The sequence below is a fragment of the Phaseolus vulgaris genome, chromosome 4, assembly GCF_000499845.2.
Source record: "Phaseolus vulgaris cultivar G19833 chromosome 4, P. vulgaris v2.0, whole genome shotgun sequence".
In the NCBI taxonomy this organism is placed as follows: domain Eukaryota; kingdom Viridiplantae; phylum Streptophyta; class Magnoliopsida; order Fabales; family Fabaceae; genus Phaseolus; species Phaseolus vulgaris.
In genome coordinates this window covers 5,459,737-5,481,284 of record NC_023756.2, presented here as the reverse complement: position 1 = coordinate 5,481,284, position 21,548 = coordinate 5,459,737, and the positions used below count along the sequence as shown (strand labels likewise).

Sequence of the window (21,548 nt, the reverse complement as noted above, 5' to 3'; positions counted from 1 at the left end):
CAGTTATCAATATTCATTGGTCATGATCTCCCATTAAATTAAGGGGTATCAATAATTCAACTACCCCACAATAGTGTTACCAATATTCATTGGTCATGGTCTTCCATTAAATTAAGGAGGGATCCCCAACAATAAGAACATAGAAAGAGGCATGAGTTATAAAAATGAGTAGATCCAAAGCAGGAAAAATGTAGGGCTTGGTTTCGTCCTCTCTTTTACATTAGAATCCTTGCACGCTGCTTTACACTAATGCCTAAAACATGTAACCACTGCCACTTGAAGACAAAAGAAACCAAGAAAGACTAGATTTCTTGATAAACGGTTAACCCATACCATTAGTGCGAAATAAGGATATAGAAATTGATGCGAAACCAAATACGGTGGCAATTGATGTGTCACCACTTTCATTTTGTGCAACCTGAAGACCAATACGAAATGTTGTCAAAATTTTGTGAAATATAAGGGGTGATGATTAAAGTTTATGTACTATTGAAGTAATAACATAAGTTAATCTTCTTGAATGGGATATGTTCATACCTTTAATAAAAAATGTGAGATTTGACATGTATTTAGTCAATACCTCAATGATGATTACAAAACATATATATGGATCGAGCTTGAATCAATTCGGCGGACATAAGTGATGAGTACAAGAGAGGATTAAAAGAATTTATACAATTTTCGGATCATAACGCCAATACTAGTGGTGATGGAGTAAAGTTTAGGTGTTCTTATGTTAATTATTTGCATGGGAAAAAATTGGATGCTAACAATATCAAGGAGAACCTTCTATGTGATGGATTTTTACGGTCTTATACAACTTGGACATGGTATGGTGAATTATTAAATTTATCAAATTTGTCTGAATCTCAAGAATATGTTTAGTCTACCATGGATGATGAGCGATTGGAAGACATGATTCGTGATGTTAGAGTTGAGTCTTTCGCAAAATTGCATGGATATGAAAATATGTTTACTAATGCAGAGACCTCCTTGTATCCTGGACCAACCAATTTCATATTGTTGTCGATGGTGATAAGATTGATGAATTTGAAAGCAATTAATGGATGAACTGATAAAAGCTTCACATAATTGCTTGTTTTGTTGAATGAAATGTTTCCACTCTACCTAATCATAATTATGAGGCCAAACAGAAAAGCGCCAGTTAGTTGGAAGTCTACCTTGCAGTCTACGGTGGCTTTGTCTACGACAGAGGCAGAGTATATGGCGATTACAGAGGCTGTGAAGGAAGCAATTTGGCTTCATGGGTTGCTTAAAGACTTGGGAGTTGGTCAGAAACAACTTGAGTTATATTTTGACAGTCAGAGTGCTATTCATTTAGCAAAGAATCAAGTCTTTCATGCACGGACGAAGCACATTGATGTTCGTTATCACTTTGTGCGTGAGATTCTCGAAGAAGAGGAGATTGTTCTCCAGAAGATTCACACTATGGAGAATCCTGCAGATATGCTCACCAAGGTGGTTACAAGGACCAAGTTTGAACACTGTTTAGACTTGGTTAATATCTTGCACATTTGAAGTTGGCGCTCGGAGGCGCAAATTTGAAGCACTGTAAAGTTTGTTTTTGTTATGTTTTGAGAAGATTTGTTTTAGGTGGGACTTGAAATTAAGCCAAGGTGGAGATTTGTTGATTTTGGCTTAATCCCAAGTCCCACATCGGTGGGTTCATTGTTTGGGAAGGAGGTTTGAGGGTTATAAATTAAACTCTCCTCCTTCACTGTTATATATCCCAATTTGTAATATCTTCTCTCATAATAATAAAAGTGAGTTGTTTTTGCTGTGCTCGGAGATTAGGCTAAACAGGCCGAACTCCGTTAACAATTTTCGGGTGTGTTTTTTGCTCTTTATCTCTTTTATTATTCCGCTTTATTTATTCAATATTATTTGTCGGGTAGCTTTGTTAGGGTTTTGTTTTAGTGGGAAAATCACCCGTTTTTCCCAACACATGCATTGTACGTAAAGAAAGAAGTTGATCTACTTTTTGTTGCTCTTTATGTTGATGATCTTATTTTCATAGGGAGTAATGAGAAGATGGCTGAAGAATTTAAGTAAGTTATGAAGCGAAGGTTTGAAATAACAAACTTAGGATTGATGAAGTATTTTCTTGACCTTGATATTAGGCTCTGTGAATATCGTAGTTTAGTAAGGAGTCTACCGTATCTCACATGTACAAGGTCGGATATTGCGTATAGTGTTGATAGAGTAAGTCGATTCATGGAGGATCCATGACACTTGTACCTAAAAGCTATTAAAAGAATTTTTTTGATACATTCGAGAAACAAAATCACTTGTACTATTCTACTAAAAGAACAAATGAATTTAAGTTGGTTGGATGTAGGATACCAATTTGTGAACAAAGAATATATCTTTATCTAACTGTTGTACTTTCAGATGAAACAATTATACTATAAATTACATTTAAAATTAGAATTAGAATTAAAAGTAATAATTATAGTTCATTCAAATTTTATCAGAAAGAGTATTATGTTAACCGGAGGGAATGATGAAGAAGAAGATAATATGTGTTCGCAAAGAAAACTGGTTAATTTAGAATTTTGATAGGTGTCACTTTTATATTAGGAGAGAAATTGGTTAAATAATAAGTGAAATAAAAAAAATATTATTTTAACAGATTTTGGTCAAAAGGGGGATAAATCCTTTCAGAAAAAAAAAATGAGATTCTCAACTCATAACTCATCATTTGATTAAATACATTTTTCACTTTACACTAAAATCCATATCCATCAAAACAAAGCATTATGATATCATATTCACTGAAAGAGGAACATATTATGAATCAAATGAAATTCCAACTAATACCACAAATCAAATAGCTTAACTGAAGAAAACAGAAAAAGCATCAAATCTGAAGATCCCCCTGAATCCCTCCACACATCAATCTGACAAATTCCTATAAAATTAACTATCCAATCTCTGTAAAGTACTTAGCAGAAAACATATGCCAGAAAAAACTCAAAAGTTTTGTAAAATTGAAGCATCTCTAGTTTAAAATTCACTGTTCAAGTGAACCAAATCCCTGAAAAATCTCTTTACCACATGGCTTTTGCTTATGAAATATATCAGTATTGAAAATACAAGGAGGCATGTCAAGAAACCTACAAAAAATAACATTAGTAGGTGTGTTTAAAAGATGAAAAGTAGTGACTTTTTCGTTAATTAGAATCATGACACTACCATCATCAGCAATACATGATAAATATGCCTCCAAATACAGAAGGAGAAAAAGCAAAAACTACTTCGTGTAAATTTCCAAATACAGTCTATCAAAATTATTGCCTAGTATATTTTACTTGGTGACAACACAGAACTTCTCTGTGACAGGCTACATTTATCATGAGACTTAAATTCAAAAGAATATGGTAAAACCACATTTGACATGTTATCTCAAGCTTTTATCATGATGATAGTTGAGTGCTGATCTCAACTATAGGCCAAAATTGCACATCTGCACAAACTCCATATCATTGTCCACGTATTTGGTCCAGAGATTTTTGTATTGATTCAAAGCAATATCAAGCCAGGGTTTCATGTTTCCATTGTAATGAATGACTGCAGCATTGTTGATCTCGTCCATGCTAATGCTGGGATTGTAACCCAGGCCAAGCACGTGCCAGGATTTGTCCAATGACTTGGTTGTGGAGTAGAAGGTGATCAAACCCGGTGGCAAAGGCCCCGCTTTCCACAAAGTTTGGTCTTCATTCTGATAACAGAAATATACATTTAGCAACAGTACAGAAGAATAGTTTCAGCATTATTCAAGAAACATGTTCAAGCAAAATAACAGTTTCATAGGCCCTATTTGGATAAGATTCACAATAAGCACTTGTTGAGAAGAAAATAACAAGACCAAATGAACAAAAATTCTCCTAAAGTTAAAGCTAACTTATGTATAAGTTAAATAAGCTTTTGGAGAAGTTAAATACAAAAACTTTTATAAATTAGTTTATGCACGTAAACTAATACTAACTTACAAAAAAATTAATTGATTTTACTTATATTTTTTTCCTCCAAGTACTTATTTAAGAAGTTTATCCAAACATGGTCACAGTAGCACAGAAAAGATAACTATAAGAAGAAATTTACCAAGTTCTGCCAATACTGGTAATTATCTGTACACTTTTCCCTCCTCCAGGCATCGAGATTGAATATATTCATGCCATAGGCCCAAGCACAAGCTTTTGGATTGAATTTCTCCTTGATCAAAGGATGAGAGAAATTCATGTAGTGGGCATATCGATGGAAGGAACCAAAACAGATCTCAACAGCACCATTCACCTTTCCATCCAAATCAATTTTCCACAAACCTGTCAAGTCTTTCTGAACCACAACATCTTCATCCAAAAGTAAGATCTTATACAATTTAGGGTACATATCTGGCAAATAAAATCGAAGGTGATCCATCATGGACAGGGACTTGGCATTTTTCATGTTTGCATCATTGGTGCCATTTTCAGGCTGATTCATTTTTTCAGACTCAAGTTGCCTCAAGATAGGGACATATGATGAATTTAAGAATGCGAATTCTTCAACCGCTTTCACCTCCAAAAATGCACCCCCTTCAATAGGCCTCATCTTAAACCAAACCTTCATTGCCCCAACATTCATCCTGTTTGCAACAACATGGAAAACATGCTTCCATGGTTCCTCTGCATTCTTCACAACAGATCTCACCACCACAGACACAGCTATTACATTGTCTGAGAATATTGCATAATGATACAAAGCAGGATCTTCAAACTCTGGCTTGGGCCCTTCATCTCTATATTTCTCAGGATTTGAAATCTTCTCACCCATCAGCCTCATTGCCAAACAATGCAAGCTCTTGGGAATCGATCTGGCTGAAATCAAGCTCGCCAATGCCCCATTCTTCTTCGCCTTCGCAAGTGACTCATGAACAGCAAATATTGTATCCTTCAACTTCTGGATCTTCAACTGATTATCATAATTCTCTTTCGCCTCAACAATGATCAGCCGTGCAATCTTCACTCTCTCCTTAACCTCCTTCTCAAACTGCTTCAGCACATCCTCATCAATCGGTCCATCTGACTCAAACAATGACTTTTGGTAAACCGGCTTCAATGCAATATCCGAAAAATTGCGCGCCAACTCATCAAAAGTCTTCAACTGCTTAGAAATGTCAAGCTTGAGCTTCCTTGCATAAGCACCATAAGCATTCACTAGAGCTATGTGATCTTTAGCTTGCTGGTGTATCAAATCCACTCGGGTCCTGAGAGGGTCAGATTTCAATGCCAGAAAAGTTCGTTGCACATATGCATTACCAGTGGTGGGAAGATCCTGTGACAAAAAAAACACCTAAACCATTACACGGGGCTGTTCAATTTTGTCAAATCATCATGTGGCAAGGTTTTAAGAAACGGTCCATGGCCATAATTTTGGCCACAACACCAAGCTTTTCAGTCTCGTTACAATTTCCCAAAATATCAAGGATCAATCACAATCTCGACAGTAACCACAATTTAAAACCTTTTCATGTGGGTTCCGCTTTAAATTGAATCTACAACAATGGGTCGTCTCCAATTTCGCAAATTAAAAACGGGTTTCAATCAAAATGGAAAATTTGGCACAAAAACACCAAAGGGCAAGGAAAATCGCAGAAAAAAGAAAAAAAAACAGAGCAACTTACAGATTCATCGTTGGATGTGGAGGGGTTGCTGGTGAAGAGGACCGAAAGGGTTGCAATGAAGAGAAGAGAGAACATGGCAGAGATGAAGATCCGGAAGGAGAAGAGGCCACGAAAAGTAGATCCACCTCTGGATCCTCTGGTAGCCACCGCCATTGGATTTTGAACTGAGGAAGTCAGATCCAAGAATTGGAAGACTCTGTGTGTGAAAAATTGATGATGGGTGTGCTTTGATTGTTGTTAATTTTGAATTTATGGGTGGAAATTGGAAAGTGGAGTTGGCATGGTTGTTTTGGGCACAAAATGAATAGGAGGATGAATGAATGAATGAATGGGACAAGAAGGTTGCAAAGTTGAAGTGAGAGATAGGGATATGCAATGAATGCAGAGTGTGTAGTTGTGAGATTGTGTGTGTGAATCAGTAAAGGTGGGCTAGTAATGTTTCTCAGCCTCAATCAATCCTAGGACAAATCTGGGATCCATCTCTCAATTTTTCCTTTTTCCTCTCTTCATTTTCATCAATAAAAATTTCCTCTTCTTTTCACCTTCTTTTCTCTTGCAGTGCAAATCATGGATTGTTTTCAACTCTTATATTTGTCTTATGCTTTTACTTTAATTTCTATCTTTGTAAAATGTTTAGAATTTAATGGCCCATGTAAAGCACTTTAAGTGTGTCTTTTAATCATAATTTAATGTTGATATGACTTTTTAAGTAAACATTATAAAACACAAATTTATTATATAGTTTGTGATTAGTTGAATTTATTGATATGTAACACTTTTCTCAAGTTTTATAAGATTAATCAATACAAAATATATTTTTAATATTTTAATATGATGATTATTTATTTTGTCAAATTTATTATATATAAAAATTAATGATTAGATAACAATATAAAAAAAAATAGTCAAAATTTATATGCACATGATATATATTATTATTTGCATTCTTATAATAAGACTTAAATTAGAAGTATTTTTTGTTTGTATTTAAGGTTTTTAACATTAATTAATTTTAGACTAAAATATCCTAAATTTTATCCGAAAATATGCTAATTTTTATACAATATTTAAAATTTTGTCACAAGTTTTAACAAATAAAATTAATTTTGAGAATTTCACAAAAAATATTATGTAATCTCTTAATAGATTTTTTTTATCTCTTTAATTAATTATTTATCTATTCCTAATATACTCTTAATGTGTTGAGTATTTATTAACAGCAATCATGGAAACAAATATTTAATACGTCATTCATTTTAGAAAATGAGACAACTAGTCTACCAATTCGATCTTATTAATAGTTTAATTAATTTAGTATTTTTATACAATTATTATCACAAGTAATCATATATAATATATTTATTAATTTACAATAACTAATTTAAAAGATATACTTACTTAATAGTGCAATTTTTTTTATTAAAAGTAATCTGGTTTCTGTTCAAATTAGCCATCAAACTATTTTTCTCCTTTACTTTTCATTACTTTCTTTCCTATGCCAAAAAGTTTAATTTTATTTATTTATATTATTTACTTAATTTTATGCAAAATAAAACTAATTATTGGTAATTTAATTAGTATGAATCTATTAGTCATTGATTCCTCCCCTCTAATTAACCATTTTAATTTGGTTGACTTGTGAAGTGAATTCGTACCAACATATCCATTTTCTTTTATTCAAATTATAATTAATGTTTGTTTTGACTAATCAAACCAACCAAATGGCCTTAGTCATAAAGTTAACTTTTGATTAAAATTATTGCTTACAAAAATCAATTCTACACATATCCCTAATGGTGTACTTCAAGCAATAAAAAAACTAAATTAAGATATAATAAAATTACTTCAATTAACTCTACTAAAAATATTTTCATGAGAAGGTACTGAGGTATGATAATATTTTTCAAAAGTAATAACTTTTTACTTTACCAATTATTTTTTTTAGGTTTATTTAGCAACAAATTTACTTAAAAACCTCCATAATATCACCAATTTCTTAATTAAAGATTGGTAGTGTGTTGGTTAGGTATGATTCCAATAACAAACCTAAATGCTTTTTAAAACGAAAAAAAAAGGAAAAGAATAAAATGCACTTTCTTTTTTTATCAAATAAAATATCCAAAGGGCCAACTATTTGTATTTTAAGTATATGATTAGGATTTGATCTTGATTTGTGTATAGTGATAATTATTTATTGTCCAACCTAATTTGTCAGTTCTGTTTGAAATTTAATTTTGACGAATCTAAATTTTAAAATAGACCTTATTATTTGTAGGACTGGTTCAGATTATATTTCGGGTTATCTTAATTTTTTTAAAATATAATTTTTAAGCTATTTTTTGTTAATTATACAACTTGTTTTTATAATAAAAAAGGTTAGGCAACTTCTTCCTGCACCTTCTACAAATTTCTTCCTGCACCTCATCAGTTTCAGTGAAGTCTGTTTTACCTCCTTTAAAAAATGACTTTCGGATTTTTCTTTTTTTTGAAATATTTCCGGAATATCTTTTTCAGAACATGTTTTATGAATTCTGGATTTATAAATCCAGAAATAAATAAAAAATTGTGTTTCAGAATAATTTTTTGTCTTCCAAATTTTCTATTTCGGAAATATCCTTTACTTATGGAACCACTATTTGGAAACACCAAAAATTGTAAAAAGTAATTTCGGTATTTTTGAAGAATGTAGGGGTGCAGAAAGAAAAATGTAATGGTGCAGGAAGAAATTGTCAAAAGGTTAACTCCATTCCAATTACCAAATAAAATATCAGCCCAATATGCAAATGGCAGTCCAATTCATAAGGTTCATTAGAGTTTTAAGCATCACATTTGGGGCCCAAAATCATTCTTCTTAATCTCTCAGTTTCTAATTTTATTCCCAATGAACCCTTCTTCATTGCAACTATTAAACTATATTCTTCCTTCTATTCATATTCTAAAGCTAAACAAGAATAGCCAACTCAAAGAAACTCTTCAATTTTAAATTCATGGAAGGAACATTAGATGTGCAAAACTCTATTGCAATTGATTCAAATCAATGCCACCAAATGGAAAATGAAAAATCTATTGAATTTTATGGCAAAACTGTAAGATATGAAAATAGTTGCCAACCATGCTAAGAACATAGACTAAGAAACCAATAAGTAAGAAAAGGTTGAGATTGCATTAGACATCTCAGTACAATAGAATCATTAGATTAGATAGAGAGAAGTTTAAGAGAAAAAAAATAGTTAGACAATTTATTAACTAAATCATTTTCTAGTTTAGAGACAAAAAAATTATTGATATATAAAGTATTTCTATTATTGATATAGAGAAATTTTAGAATTTAATTAGTTGGTAGCTAATTAGATACTAATTTAGAAACTATTTATTAATAATAGAAATTACTTTAGATATCAATAATTATTTTTTCTTTAAAATAATATTTAATTTAGTTAATACAGTGACTAGTTGTTTTTTGTTATAAATTAATCTCTGTTTAATGATTTTTTTTTGTAGTGTTCAAGCAATAGTGATAACAAAGCAGGACAAGTTGTGTGGGTCAGCTCGTGGTCTGTTAAGAAAAACGTGAGGCAGGCTATCTATTCCAACACCCTCGTCCGCTTAGGCCTGCTCCGCATAACCCACAACTCGTGTGGGCCAAGTGTGGGACGGGGTTGGCTGACCCGCATAACTTAAAAATTTAAAAATTTCTTTTTGCACCACATCATATTTCACCTTCCAAACTTTTTACTCACATCTTATTAGACATGTGTCGTGAGAATAATATTGTAAGACCATTTACCTAATGCATGTAAATAAAAAAAATAATAGACCCGCGAGTCAACCCTTATGCATGACAAACTAGTAAAATCAACCCGCATATTTTATGTGAGACAGATCAACCCAGTTCACATTTTGCGAACCAATTACGGGATGGGCCTATGCAGGACGGGACAACTTGCATTGTCCCTACTCAACACAATATACATTTTTACACTTTTTTTAATAAAAAAACCCTCATAATTCTTTAACTAGTTTTACTTATTATTTTATAAAATAAATTTATTTTTATGTAATTTTACTGAAAAGTAAATAGTAACAAACTATATGATATTCTCTTTATTATATCTTACTTTGAGGTAATCAAGTTTTTATAAAATATTTGATTGAAATTAGTTAGCTCATCTAAATTAAGATGTTAGACAACTTACATAACTCATAACAATTTTTTTCCTTTTGTAAGTCAAACTGATAAACTTAGTTCTTACACTAATTATTTGATATAATATTTATAATTTCACCATCAAAAGTTAAAGCTACTGCATAATTTTTTATTTATTTTAAAAGTATAGCACCATTCAATTATGACTTATACATAACAGATAAGTGTAGAGAGCCTCTATGACTTTTTCTGAAGTACATCAACAAGACAAAAGAAGGATATGTGTGAACGTGCGGGCGATGACCACAACATTTTTGTCGGTGATTATTCATATTTAACATAGTATTTTTGTTTTGTTCCATTCCTGAGCTAATTAAATTTCCACTACTTTGTGTTTCTGACTTTTGCACTCTCTACCCTCTCATGTATCCAAACTTAATGACCATAAAGAACCAACTCACCCCATTTGCCTAAATTTTCCAGATCTTACATTTATCTCATTTTGTGTTGCTATATGATTCTGCAGCACTGAAGGGCCATAACAGGAATGTCAAAAACATGCCACAAGGTAAGGAAAAAAATGCAAGAAAGAGCTGAAACATGATTTTTTGCAGAACATATATTATACTGGTATTGATTTCTAAGCTTTGATCAAGAGCCATATTATTGTAGGGAAAAGGTACATGAGGGTGACAAAGGGTAGTGCACAACTTGTGTTGGATCCCTGTCAAAACTTGGGAAAGTAAATTAGCAAAGTTTAAGTTATTTTCCAATAGTATGCAGTTAAGGTATAGCTCTGAAAAAGAGATAAAATAGTGATAACAATTTTAGTGGGTGGCCTGTCCAAATGTTCTCCTTTTTATGGCTACTTTTCTATCATTAGCCAATGACCATTACAGACACCCTTTTATTTCTGTGTCATGTCATACTCTCCTCATCCCAATTCCACCTGACATAATTACCTCCATTATTTTACACAAATCATATAAGGATCATGTTGGCTTCTCATTCATGTATACTTTCTTTTGCTCCATATTTTTCTTTATTACATAATCTTTTATTAGTGCACAGTTCTGTGGATATTACTAGAAGATGGTGAGGTCATGAAGGCTTTCAATATTGTTTTCTGGGATGGAATTAATCATCATGGTGTTTCTGACTCTCCTAACTAAGTGTCCAACAAGTTTTAACTATCAGTTAAACCAGTAGATTTACAGATAAATCTTCAACCTCTTTAAATGTTCATGCTACAAGATGACAAAGGCCAATTTAAAAAAAAATGTGATTTTAGCTGCAACGTCATACACATAATAACTCTTCAACCTTTTTATATGTTTATGGCATAAGAACACAATACTAACATTAAGAAGAAGAAAAAACACAATTTTGACTTCAACTTCAAGATTTTTGACTGTGTTACTGCATCATTCATAAGGAAATTATGACCATGACTTTGCGCAGAACATAAAAGCTAGAAAGAGAGGAGGTAAAACAGTGGCAAGTTAATGAACTAAAAAGGGGTGAAGTGAAATTACTCATCAAGACATGTTATTGCCATTTATCTTTTCTTCTCACACAGCGCAAAAGGGAGGAAAAGACTTGTTTTTTTGACTTCCACATAGACATAGAAAGAAGAAGCGAAAGAAAAAGAAGATTAGAGAAAGAGATGATAAAAATTTGGACCCACTTGTGTTGAAATTCAGCCAAGGAGGTCTATGTTGTTACATGAGTTGGATTGGTTTGAAGAATCGGATCTGAGATATGGTGAGGTGCAAGGAACATCATCTTGAAAAGGGGTGAAGGAGGGGCAAGGGCTGTGTATCTGCATGTCCCTCATCATTTGGCGAAGTTCTGAGGCTTCCTCTTTCAGCTGAGCATTCTCTTGGAGCACTTGGTCATGGCTCTCTGAGACATGGTTGAGCTTCTCTATGAGTTGGTGGTTCTCATTCCTGAGCCACATCACCTGAGACCAAAGCTCATCAAGGTGCTTCTGCTTCCTCATCCGTGACCTGCGTGCGGATTCTCGGTTTGATATCATCCTCCTGTGCTTCCTCTCGTTGATGAGACTCAGCTGTTGCTCATCTGCCTCATCAGAAGTGGAGTTGCTGCTGATGCATGATGATTGAGGGCTGAAATCATAGGGAGTGTTGTGGCCATATAATTGGGTTGAGAATCTTGGGAACTGAAATGTGGGAATGTTGTTTTGGATGGTTGTGTAGTTGTTAGGAGGGAAGGGAGAAGGGTTTGAAGGGAGTAAATAGTTGAGGGCTGAGACTTCCCCAGTTTGCATGGTTTTTGGTTTGGCAAAAGGATTGCAGGGCCTTGTTGGAGGAAGGTACAGAGTGGTGAGTGATTGAGAGAGTTCAATTGGTTTTGAGAAGGAGGAAGAAAGAGTGGGAAGAGTAGGTATTATATAGGGTCAGAAAAAGATGAAATGACCCCACTTCATCACAGTACAGTAACAGTCTTCAAGTTTCAATGCCTATTACATTAATCCATGGAATGGAATCACCATGCATTCTCTTTACTTCATCATCATTCTACCCAAAATCTGAGATTTTTTTTTTCAAAATTAACCCTAAAATCATTAAATAAAAACTAATTTTAAAAATAAAAAATAATTAGTTATTATATTAATTAAATTAAATATTTTTAAAAATTAATTTTTTTTATTTTTAAATTAATTTTTATTATTATTAAATAGTTTCTAAATTAATATTTAAAAAAATTTTATTGTTAAATTTAGAATCTAAATAATTGGTAGCTAATTAGATATCAATTTAGAAATTATTTAATAATATAAATTAATTTTTAAAAAAATAGTCTCTAAAAATATCTCTAATTTAGTTAATATAACAACTAATTATATTTTATCTCTAAAATTGATTTTCTTAAATGTAAAATGTATTTTTAATATAAAAAATGTTTAGAATAATAATACATTCAGAATTCAATTTTATATATAACCATATTACAATCTTCAATATTATTATTTTAATATTTTTTATATTATCTAATTACAAATTTATTTTTTATTATATATATTTATTACATCAAGAATTATATACAACTCCAAAAAATTATTAAATTAGAATTTTCCAATTATTTCCAAGAGTTTTTAAAATCATGAAGCATCGATTTTACAACTATAAGTCTATAGTTTTAGTTTTTAGACGAATCATAGTTTATTAATATTTTATAGGCATCAATTATTTTATCATCCAATGTCTATATATTTACCAACAAGATATTTTTCCTTTTTATATCTAATAAAGATGAGTATATTTTAATGCAAAATTTAGACATAATTACTTAAATGTTCTATTTTGGTAACCTATGCTGACTTTTAATATAAACTTCTGCTAAATTAAACCTTAATTCATACCATAAAACGTTAGAAAACGTTAAATTGTCACCATGCAATGATGTCTTTGTGTGGGTTTAATTTGGTTAGTTGCAATCATGCCCTCTTTCTTTTTCTCTATATAAAACATTGAATTCATGTATGTGTGTATGTGCATGACATGTGACATATGTGAGATGGTATGGGTGAATGGCATGATGCACATAAGAAACGCAACTTGGGTTTGTGGATATAATCATTTTGTAGAAAAATATGCTTACATAAGAGAGACAGAGGTATTTCATATCATGGGAAGTATAATTAAATAACTCTATTGGAGGACTGTTTGGTGAAAGCAAGAACAGGACTTTTTTTTTAATTAAAAAAAGTAACTTAATTATTTAATTCCAAACTGTTCCCATCATGGATCGTATAATTCTGTAATTAAATGACGTAAGAAAGGCTGTGGAAAAACGAGGCTGGGAAAGACAATTCTTGAAGGTGACTTCCATGGACTTATTAAAAAAAAAAACACGCTCCTAATCACAAATTAACTGAAAAAATAAACACAAAATTTAACATGCTTCGATGGTTAACTTGCAACCTACATTTACACTAATTATTTATGTTATATTGCATACCAATTATAAATATAATAATTTTTTTTAAATAAATTATAAATAAATGAGACACAATAATTAAGTTCACTTATTAAACATGGTATATAGTCTGCTCAACCCAATTGGTCTATCGTTAAGCTTAAAACTTCATTTGAGAAACATGATGTATAGTAAGCTCAACCCAATTACTCTATCGTTAAGCTTAAAACTTTACTTGAGAATAAATTTTTTTAATTAAAACAGGAGAAAATGCTCTTTCTTCAATCCACTGTTTGATCATCACCACAAACAAAATAAAGATAGATAAATTTGAATTAATTAGTATAGAATTACAGCTACCTTTTTTTAAGTATTTTGATTCATTAAAACTAAACTTTTACCTCAATAATTTGGGTTTATCTAATAAAAAGCAAGTGTAAAAGTAAATGATGTTATAACCTCGATATATTTGTGATTTATTATGTGTGTATACATATATATAATTTTTTCTATCAACGTCTAAAATTTGTTACACTTTAATTAGAGAAGAGTTCGAATAATTTATATCAATCTTCTTTATATAATTAATTATTGAGTTAAAGTTATAATTTTAATTGGAAAAATACTAGAAACGCAATAAAAAAAATTAAAAACACTTATATTACTGTAGTAAGTTTTAACCGTAAAAAAATTAAGGAAATTATTATATTTTAATATGATTATAGTTACATATACATTTATTTTTAAAAACATGTTTTTTCTTTAAAATAAAAATCTTGATGTTATTAAACACTAAACCAAACGTCATATTTGACTTTTTGAGACTATTTCTAGAGATTTCTTTAATTCAAATGGGCACCCACATTTAAATTAATTTCCATAAAGGAAACCCCATTTATTAATTCACGAGTTGCCAAATTCGTAAGAAGAGATAAACAAAGAAAGAAAGGAATTAACAATATTTTGATGACTCAAGAACCACTTATTATGAGGCATCTAAAAAACAATTGTAAGTGTATGGATTAAATAGAAGCCAAATGTTTGATCAGCAATATTCACTCACTTTTGCTTGGTATGCTTAGTATATATGGTTAGGTACTTGGTTCAAATCAACCTCTATTTATTTGGCTGTGGTAATGACAACAACTTCAATAGTAATAATCATAGAAAAAAAAAAGATGGTTATTCTTCTAATTCTACTATCCACAACAAAAGTATCCATAAATATGCTAAATGAATCATGATGGTGTGTTTGTTTTAGCTTCTAAAAAGTTACCTATGTCTCATCTTTTCGTCTTTTTCTTGCATATTCTCATGGTTATTCTCCACAACCCACATGGTCATCATATTGCCCTAATTGTGAACTAAATGGGATCATGACAAGAGTAAAGATTTGAAAATAACTCTTATAGAATTCTACCACACCCTCCCGAGATAATACCTATCTTCTTTGTATAACTTTTTTTTCAAGAGAAATTTTCTTTATAAAATCTTTTAAAAAAGAAGATAAATATTATATGAAAACATTTTCTTTTAATGAAAAGAATTGAATATTGATTTGTCATTATCTACATATTAGTGCTTCACTTTCTCATATTTAGCTCTTTCTCCTCAACACAAATATATGTCCTTTGATGATGTTAAGTAGATATATGTTCTTTGATGATGTTAAGTAGGTTTCTGACTGGTGTTAGGTGGTTTGAGATATATAGCACTTTTGATTGTTGTGTTGTTTTTCGGGAGTTGTCTTTTGAGAGTTATACAAGTATCATAGCTTTTTTTTAATAGGGTTGGAACATCTCTAAAAGGCTTCACATTTATTCATTATTTTGTCGATCAAAATAAATAAAAATAAATATATTAGTGTTTCTCAATATAGTTGGATTTTTCGTTATAAGTTTGAATTTCTAATAATTTATCTCTCAAATATGAGTTTTCATGTTGAAGTACTCAACCTCCTAAATACTTCAAATAAAACGGATTAACAAAACTTACATTCACAAAACGGTTGGGAGTGGAATCCTGAATGGAGAAGGCACACCTTTGAATGAGAAAGATAACAACTGTCACAATTCCTGAATGACATTAATAAGGTGGAGAGTACATAGTTAGGTCTGCATAGGTTATCTTACATCAATCTAGTCCATGAGATTCAAGCCTAGCCATGGAGACTTTGTAGACTATTAGAGTTTTATGCACTCACCTTATCCTGGAGAATCTTGAAAGGAAAAATCCAAACAAGGATGAACTTAATTAGAATATGTGTTATCTTATCTTCTAATTTTTCCCTTCTATGTAGCTAGGTTGAGGAAATTGTCCATCATCTTTCTCTGGAATACAATGTAGCCTATCAAGTATGGACAATGTGTTTTAAGTGGGCAGGGGTCTAGGTTACTTTTCATCCAATTCAATTTTAGGAAGAATCGTGTGTTGAAGGGAGTTTGAGTAGTTGTACTATGGAGCATTTGGAGTCATAGGAATAGTATTGTTTTAAAGAAGGTAGGGTAGATGCTGAAGAGATTTTTTCTCCTAGCACAGTTATAAACATGGTTCTAGACAAAAAAAAAAAAATTCAAATGTTAGCTTCTCATATTCGAATTGGATTCTCCATCCTATGAATTATTTGACATCTTTAAAGTAGCCTAGGGGTTTAACAATGTTGTATGCTACTATTTTTCCATAAATACGTACATGGAAAATTGCTTCTGCAAAAAAAAAAAGTGATATTTGTCCTTCTTTCTCTTATATGCTTTCTTCTAGCGCTGATGTATTATGTATTCCCTCTCTATGCGTTGTCTTCATGTTTTTGGTTGGGAAATGAGGGTTATAATGCATGTTCTGGAAAAGATAAAGGTGCAATGAAAAGGTTGTGCCTATGGTGAGGCTACAACAGAATGGAAGGAGGGTAGTGAGGTGTTTGTGCCTATGGTAGAGAGGTGTACCTGTAGGTTTAGGGTCCTAAGGAAGAAAGAAGACAGGGGTTGTAGTAGAATGGGATGAGGCTAGTCAAGTTGTAGCCAACATGTTGGATTGGAGCTACATGGTACAAGCATTTTTTTTATGGTTGAAATAGGATTTAGAGTAGTATAGAAAAAGAACATAGCTAATTTCTTAGTGTGCATAAACCACTGGATAAAACATTCTAGAATATCCAATTTCAATGCTTGTACCATTTCTGTAAGGACTAATGATTAATACAGAGTTTGTGTCGTAGGGATGCTGTTATTTTTAGATATTTCTACAAGAGAACGTTATATGCTTTCTTGAAGAATCCTGATATATATTTTTTTATCTCTGTTGGTATTGTAAACATCTTGATTGGTCAATTTCTTGTGTCAATCTTTTTGGAAAACAATTCCAAACTAGTACAATGTATAGTTTTTCTTATACAAGTTGTGGGAAGGTCCATGATATTATGGATTCTATTTTGAGACACTCTCATGTAACAATCCTTTGTCTTAGACTATATGAGAGAGTTTTTTTTACAAGAGTTCAGGTATTCCTTAAATACTTCTACTTATTTATTTTTTTATTTGTTGATAAAAAAAGCTAAAAACAAATAAGCAATTCTATTATTACTTGTTTGACTCTTTAGAGAGATTTAGTTTATTTTCTCATCAACAAACCAAAAATATTATCAAAGTATTACTTTGAATATAAAATTTTAAAATAACGAGTTTATAGTTGTTTCTAATTCATCTTGATCATTTCATTCCATTTAAAACTTTCAACCTGCACTTAAACTTCTACCTTTTTTTATATTTATTGATTTTTTAGTAATTTAAAAGAACTATAAATAAAATATAAATCATTATTCTTTTTTCACTTTATAATAACCGAGTTAAAAGTTATGTTTGATCCTTCATTTAAAGTCTAATTTAATTTTTTTGGGTATTAGTTATTTTTTATAAAATCTTAATTTATGATGAGTTATCGATCTCTCTAATTAATTTCAATAAATAATAAGTTAAATATATTAATGTTTTAAATTTTGTAGAGTCTAACTTTGCCTCGTATAATGAGCAATGTGATATTGAATAAAAGCATTTCAGTTTAATACAACAATATATTATTAAATTCATTAAAAAAAATTAATTTTTCGTTTTTGAACATTAAAAATATGAAATTAAAACTTATATCATAAAAAAATTCAATAACATATTTTTTATAATGTCCTCTTAGTTTAGAAACATGACTCCCATATTTTACTAAGATCACACGAAATTCATACCAAAAGAATGTAAACAAAATATTGTGTATTACAAACTTTTTTTTTCTTATAGAATACACATTTCACAAGGTGGGGTACTACATGAATTATGATAAAATAATAATCAAGCATTATTTCTTAAACATTATACACAAATCGAGAAAACTTTATTATGAACATAATCTTAGATTTAAAACAAACAAAAAAAGGCATAATACTTTATCACAGATTATGTCTAAAAACAAATCATTGAAGTGTGTGCCAATCTAGGTACACAATAAAAAAATTAATTATTTTTATTTTCAAATCCTAAAATTCTCAATTAATTGATACCCTAAAGGTCAAGGATATATGAAATTTGAATGTGATAAGCTTTGGTTAAAGGAGAGAGAGAGAAAAAAAAAAGTCAGAAAAGTTTATAGTGGCCTTGAGCAGTTGTTCACTATCCAATCACGTAGATATATAACATTCCACGTGCCACTTCTTTGTACAATAAACTAATATATATTTACAAATAAATAATAAAATGAAGCATGCTTATACCCTATTAGCAACTTTAAATTGTTAAAATATTTTTAGTAAGATTAATGAAATTACAAAAACACTACTAATAAATCACTAAAAACAATTAATTTTTAAAATTAAAAAATAATTAATTATTACATTGATTAAATTAAATATTATTTTAGAGACTAAAAAGTTACTAATATATATATATATAAAATAATTTATAAAATGATATATAATTAGCTATCATAATTTTAACTACCAATTATTTAGATTTTAATGTTACTAACTAAAACCGTGGTAGTTAATTAGAAACCTATGTAGCACAGATATGGATACGGACACTGACACGATACAGATACGGACACAGAGATACGTATAATCTCTAAAATATAGGACACGGAAACACGGATCTATATATTATATAAATTGAAAATAAATTTATGTGCAAAAGTATGTTTCAAATTCTTTAGGGAGCAGGAAGATATTTTTCATGACTGGTTCAAAAGAAATTGTTTCTTATTTTTATAATCATAATAAAAATTTATACAATAAATTTGAGTTTTTAGAATAATATTATATTTATACCTTTTAAAATTGTGTTAGAACCGTACTAGAATTTTAAAAAATCCAACAAATATTTTTTGAATTGAACACTTCACCGATAAGTATCCTACGAGTGTCGATACGGATACATGTGTCCGACACGGATACGCCATTTAAGAGAAGTGTTCGAGCCTCATAGTTAGAAATCAATTTATAAACTATTTATTAATAATAAAAACTATTTTAGATATCAATAATTTTTTAGTTTTTAAAATAATATCTAATTTTGTTAATATAATAATTAATTATTTTTTATTTTTAAAATTAGTTTCTTGTATTGATTTTTAATTTGTGTTTGAATATGCATGGCATTATTACATGAATAATAAAGTAAATTGGAATCCATGTAGTTTGTTGAATTTAGTGAGATAAATGAGGCATAAAATTGGGAGAAATATAGTGATTGAATTGAGGGGATGATAGAAAGAAGATGATGAGAAGTAGGTCTTAACCACTGAAGGAAGTGGAGATATATTATGCATAACATATGGTTGAAATGAATGAGTAGGAAATGGTACTTGTATTGCATCTTCCACTAAACCAAAAGCTTAGATGCATTGAGAAGGATGAAATGCTTTAGATCTATGAGTCTGTCTCAGTGGACTCAATGGTCAACACTATCATTAGACAGATTTAGACTCCCCTTTCATTCTTGTCTTCCCACACTTTATCACAAATCCCTCTCTCTCTTAATTTCTTCTTTTCCACATCAACTTTCATAAACATTTCAAGCACCTTCTCTATCAATTTTATAAGGGATTAACTATATATGTGTTTCCTTGCTATATTTTTCAGTTAAATTACTTTATTTTATTTTTTGTATTTTTAAATTCATAAAACTTGAGTGTTTGATTTTAGTAAATAAAAACTATATATAGTCAAAATTTTCAATATGAATTAATTATTAACAAAATTAATAGTGGATATACTATATTATAAAAGGATTACTGAATCTAGATTTAATCCCTTCAATTGTGACAGTAAAAAGTTACTCTTAATGTTAACTTTAAACATGAAGATGAACTAGTTTACGTTTTTTAAAAATTTGAAACACTAATGTTTTTAGTTAAGAAATATCTAAAAAAATATTTTTGAACATTGTTGTTTGAGTATACACTACAAGAAAATCATGAAATAGAAATTAATTTTAGAGATAAAAAATAATTAGTTGCTATAGTGACTAAATTAGAGACCATTTTAGAGATTAAATAAATTTTTGGTTTCTAAATTAGTTTATATTATTGTTAAATGGTTTCTAAATTGATATCTAATTAGCAACCAAAGTTTTTCTACCAAATTTAGAATCTAAATAATTGGTAGTTAAAACCTTTGTAGCTAATTAAATATCAGTTTAGAAACTATTTAACAATAATAAAAATTAATTTAGAAACTATTTTTTTTTAGTTTTTAAAATGTTTTCTAATTTAGTTACTATTGCAACTAATTATTTTGGTTTCTAAAATTTGATTTCTATTTGATGATTTTTTTTTGAAGGGATTAGTTTTCTTCACTTGTATTTTTTTACTTATATTTATACTTTACTTATGATATTTTGATTGTGATGATATGAGATTAAAAGTGGTAAAATGGGTCATAAATCTTGACACTCTAGTTCTTTGTTTTTAATTTTTTTTAACTTTTGTTTTTATTATATATATATATGTATATAAAACACTTTTAATCATAATATTTTCTAAACTTTTAATGGATTAATTAAATGTTTCTAATTGAATAAAGTAAAACAATTATTATATTTATATGTTAAATTATCTGATGATAATTAACAATTAAAATTAAGTTTGTAAATATTAATAATTTAAGTTACAATATATTATATATATTATATATATATATATATATTATATATATATATATATATATTGTATCCTTTAAATAATATAAGACAAAAAAATTAATTTTTAATTAAAAAAACAAACTAGTAGGTCAGATTGTCTTATTCTCCATTAATCCATCAATTTGGTAGGTCAAATAAAGTAAACTAAACTAGACTCTCATATTGTAAACCCTAACCTAACTTTGTCAAATTGTTGTGTGCTAATTAACAAAGTGTCCTTGATTCACTTTGTCACTCTTGTAAAGGGTGCAATAGGGAAATAAAATGTTGGAATTTTAGAATTATTATTGGTATGTTTGTGATTGACTAAAGAGTAATTGTACTCTAGAATTGTACGTGTACTTGGCATACGTATATACTTTTGTCAAATCAAAGTTGAAAATGGTATGAATCGAAAAGACAAGTGGAGAAGCAAAGTTCATAAATTGACTTTGGTAATGGATTCAGGTAGATGTTGTATCATTTTCTTTACCTTGTATTTTCCTTTTGGTGAAGTTCATCATCATCAGATACGTGCAATCAGTATCTGGTTTACATCAGTTCGTACACTTGTTCACCATGTCTGCTTTCTTTCTCACCAGGGCCTACAGTTCAA

The 21,548-nt window shown here is 29.9% G+C and overlaps 2 protein-coding genes across 2 annotated transcripts; both read right to left on the bottom strand.

Annotated features, from left to right (window-relative positions):
* Positions 1 to 3,128: 3,128 nt before the first annotated feature.
* Positions 3,129 to 6,340, bottom strand: LOC137837059 (probable galacturonosyltransferase 9). Its single transcript, XM_068645915.1, has 3 exons — positions 5,687 to 6,340; positions 4,126 to 5,337; positions 3,129 to 3,742 (listed from the first exon to the last, which is right to left on the bottom strand). Exons 1-3 carry the CDS (start codon positions 5,837 to 5,839, stop codon positions 3,467 to 3,469), a joined length of 1,641 nt encoding a protein of 546 aa, XP_068502016.1. The 5' UTR covers positions 5,840 to 6,340; the 3' UTR covers positions 3,129 to 3,466.
* Positions 6,341 to 11,354: 5,014 nt separating this feature from the next.
* LOC137837057 (basic leucine zipper 43-like) lies at positions 11,355 to 12,231 on the bottom strand. Its single transcript, XM_068645914.1, has one exon. It carries the CDS (start codon positions 12,121 to 12,123, stop codon positions 11,533 to 11,535), a length of 591 nt encoding a protein of 196 aa, XP_068502015.1. The 5' UTR covers positions 12,124 to 12,231; the 3' UTR covers positions 11,355 to 11,532.
* Positions 12,232 to 21,548: the final 9,317 nt, after the last annotated feature.

Excerpts from the sequence above, each read along its gene's own strand:
- LOC137837057 (XM_068645914.1), bottom strand. The coding sequence starts at position 12,123 with ATGCAAACTGGGGAAGTCTCAGCCCTCAACTATTTACTCCCTTCAAAC.
- LOC137837059 (XM_068645915.1), bottom strand. The coding sequence starts at position 5,839 with ATGGCGGTGGCTACCAGAGGATCCAGAGGTGGATCTACTTTTCGTGGC. Across the intron at positions 5,338-5,686 it reads CCACATCCAACGATGAATCT|GATCTTCCCACCACTGGTAA; the intron begins GTAAGTTGCTCT and ends TTTTTGTCACAG. Across the intron at positions 3,743-4,125 it reads ACCAGTATTGGCAGAACTTG|AATGAAGACCAAACTTTGTG; the intron begins GTAAATTTCTTC and ends TTCTGTTATCAG.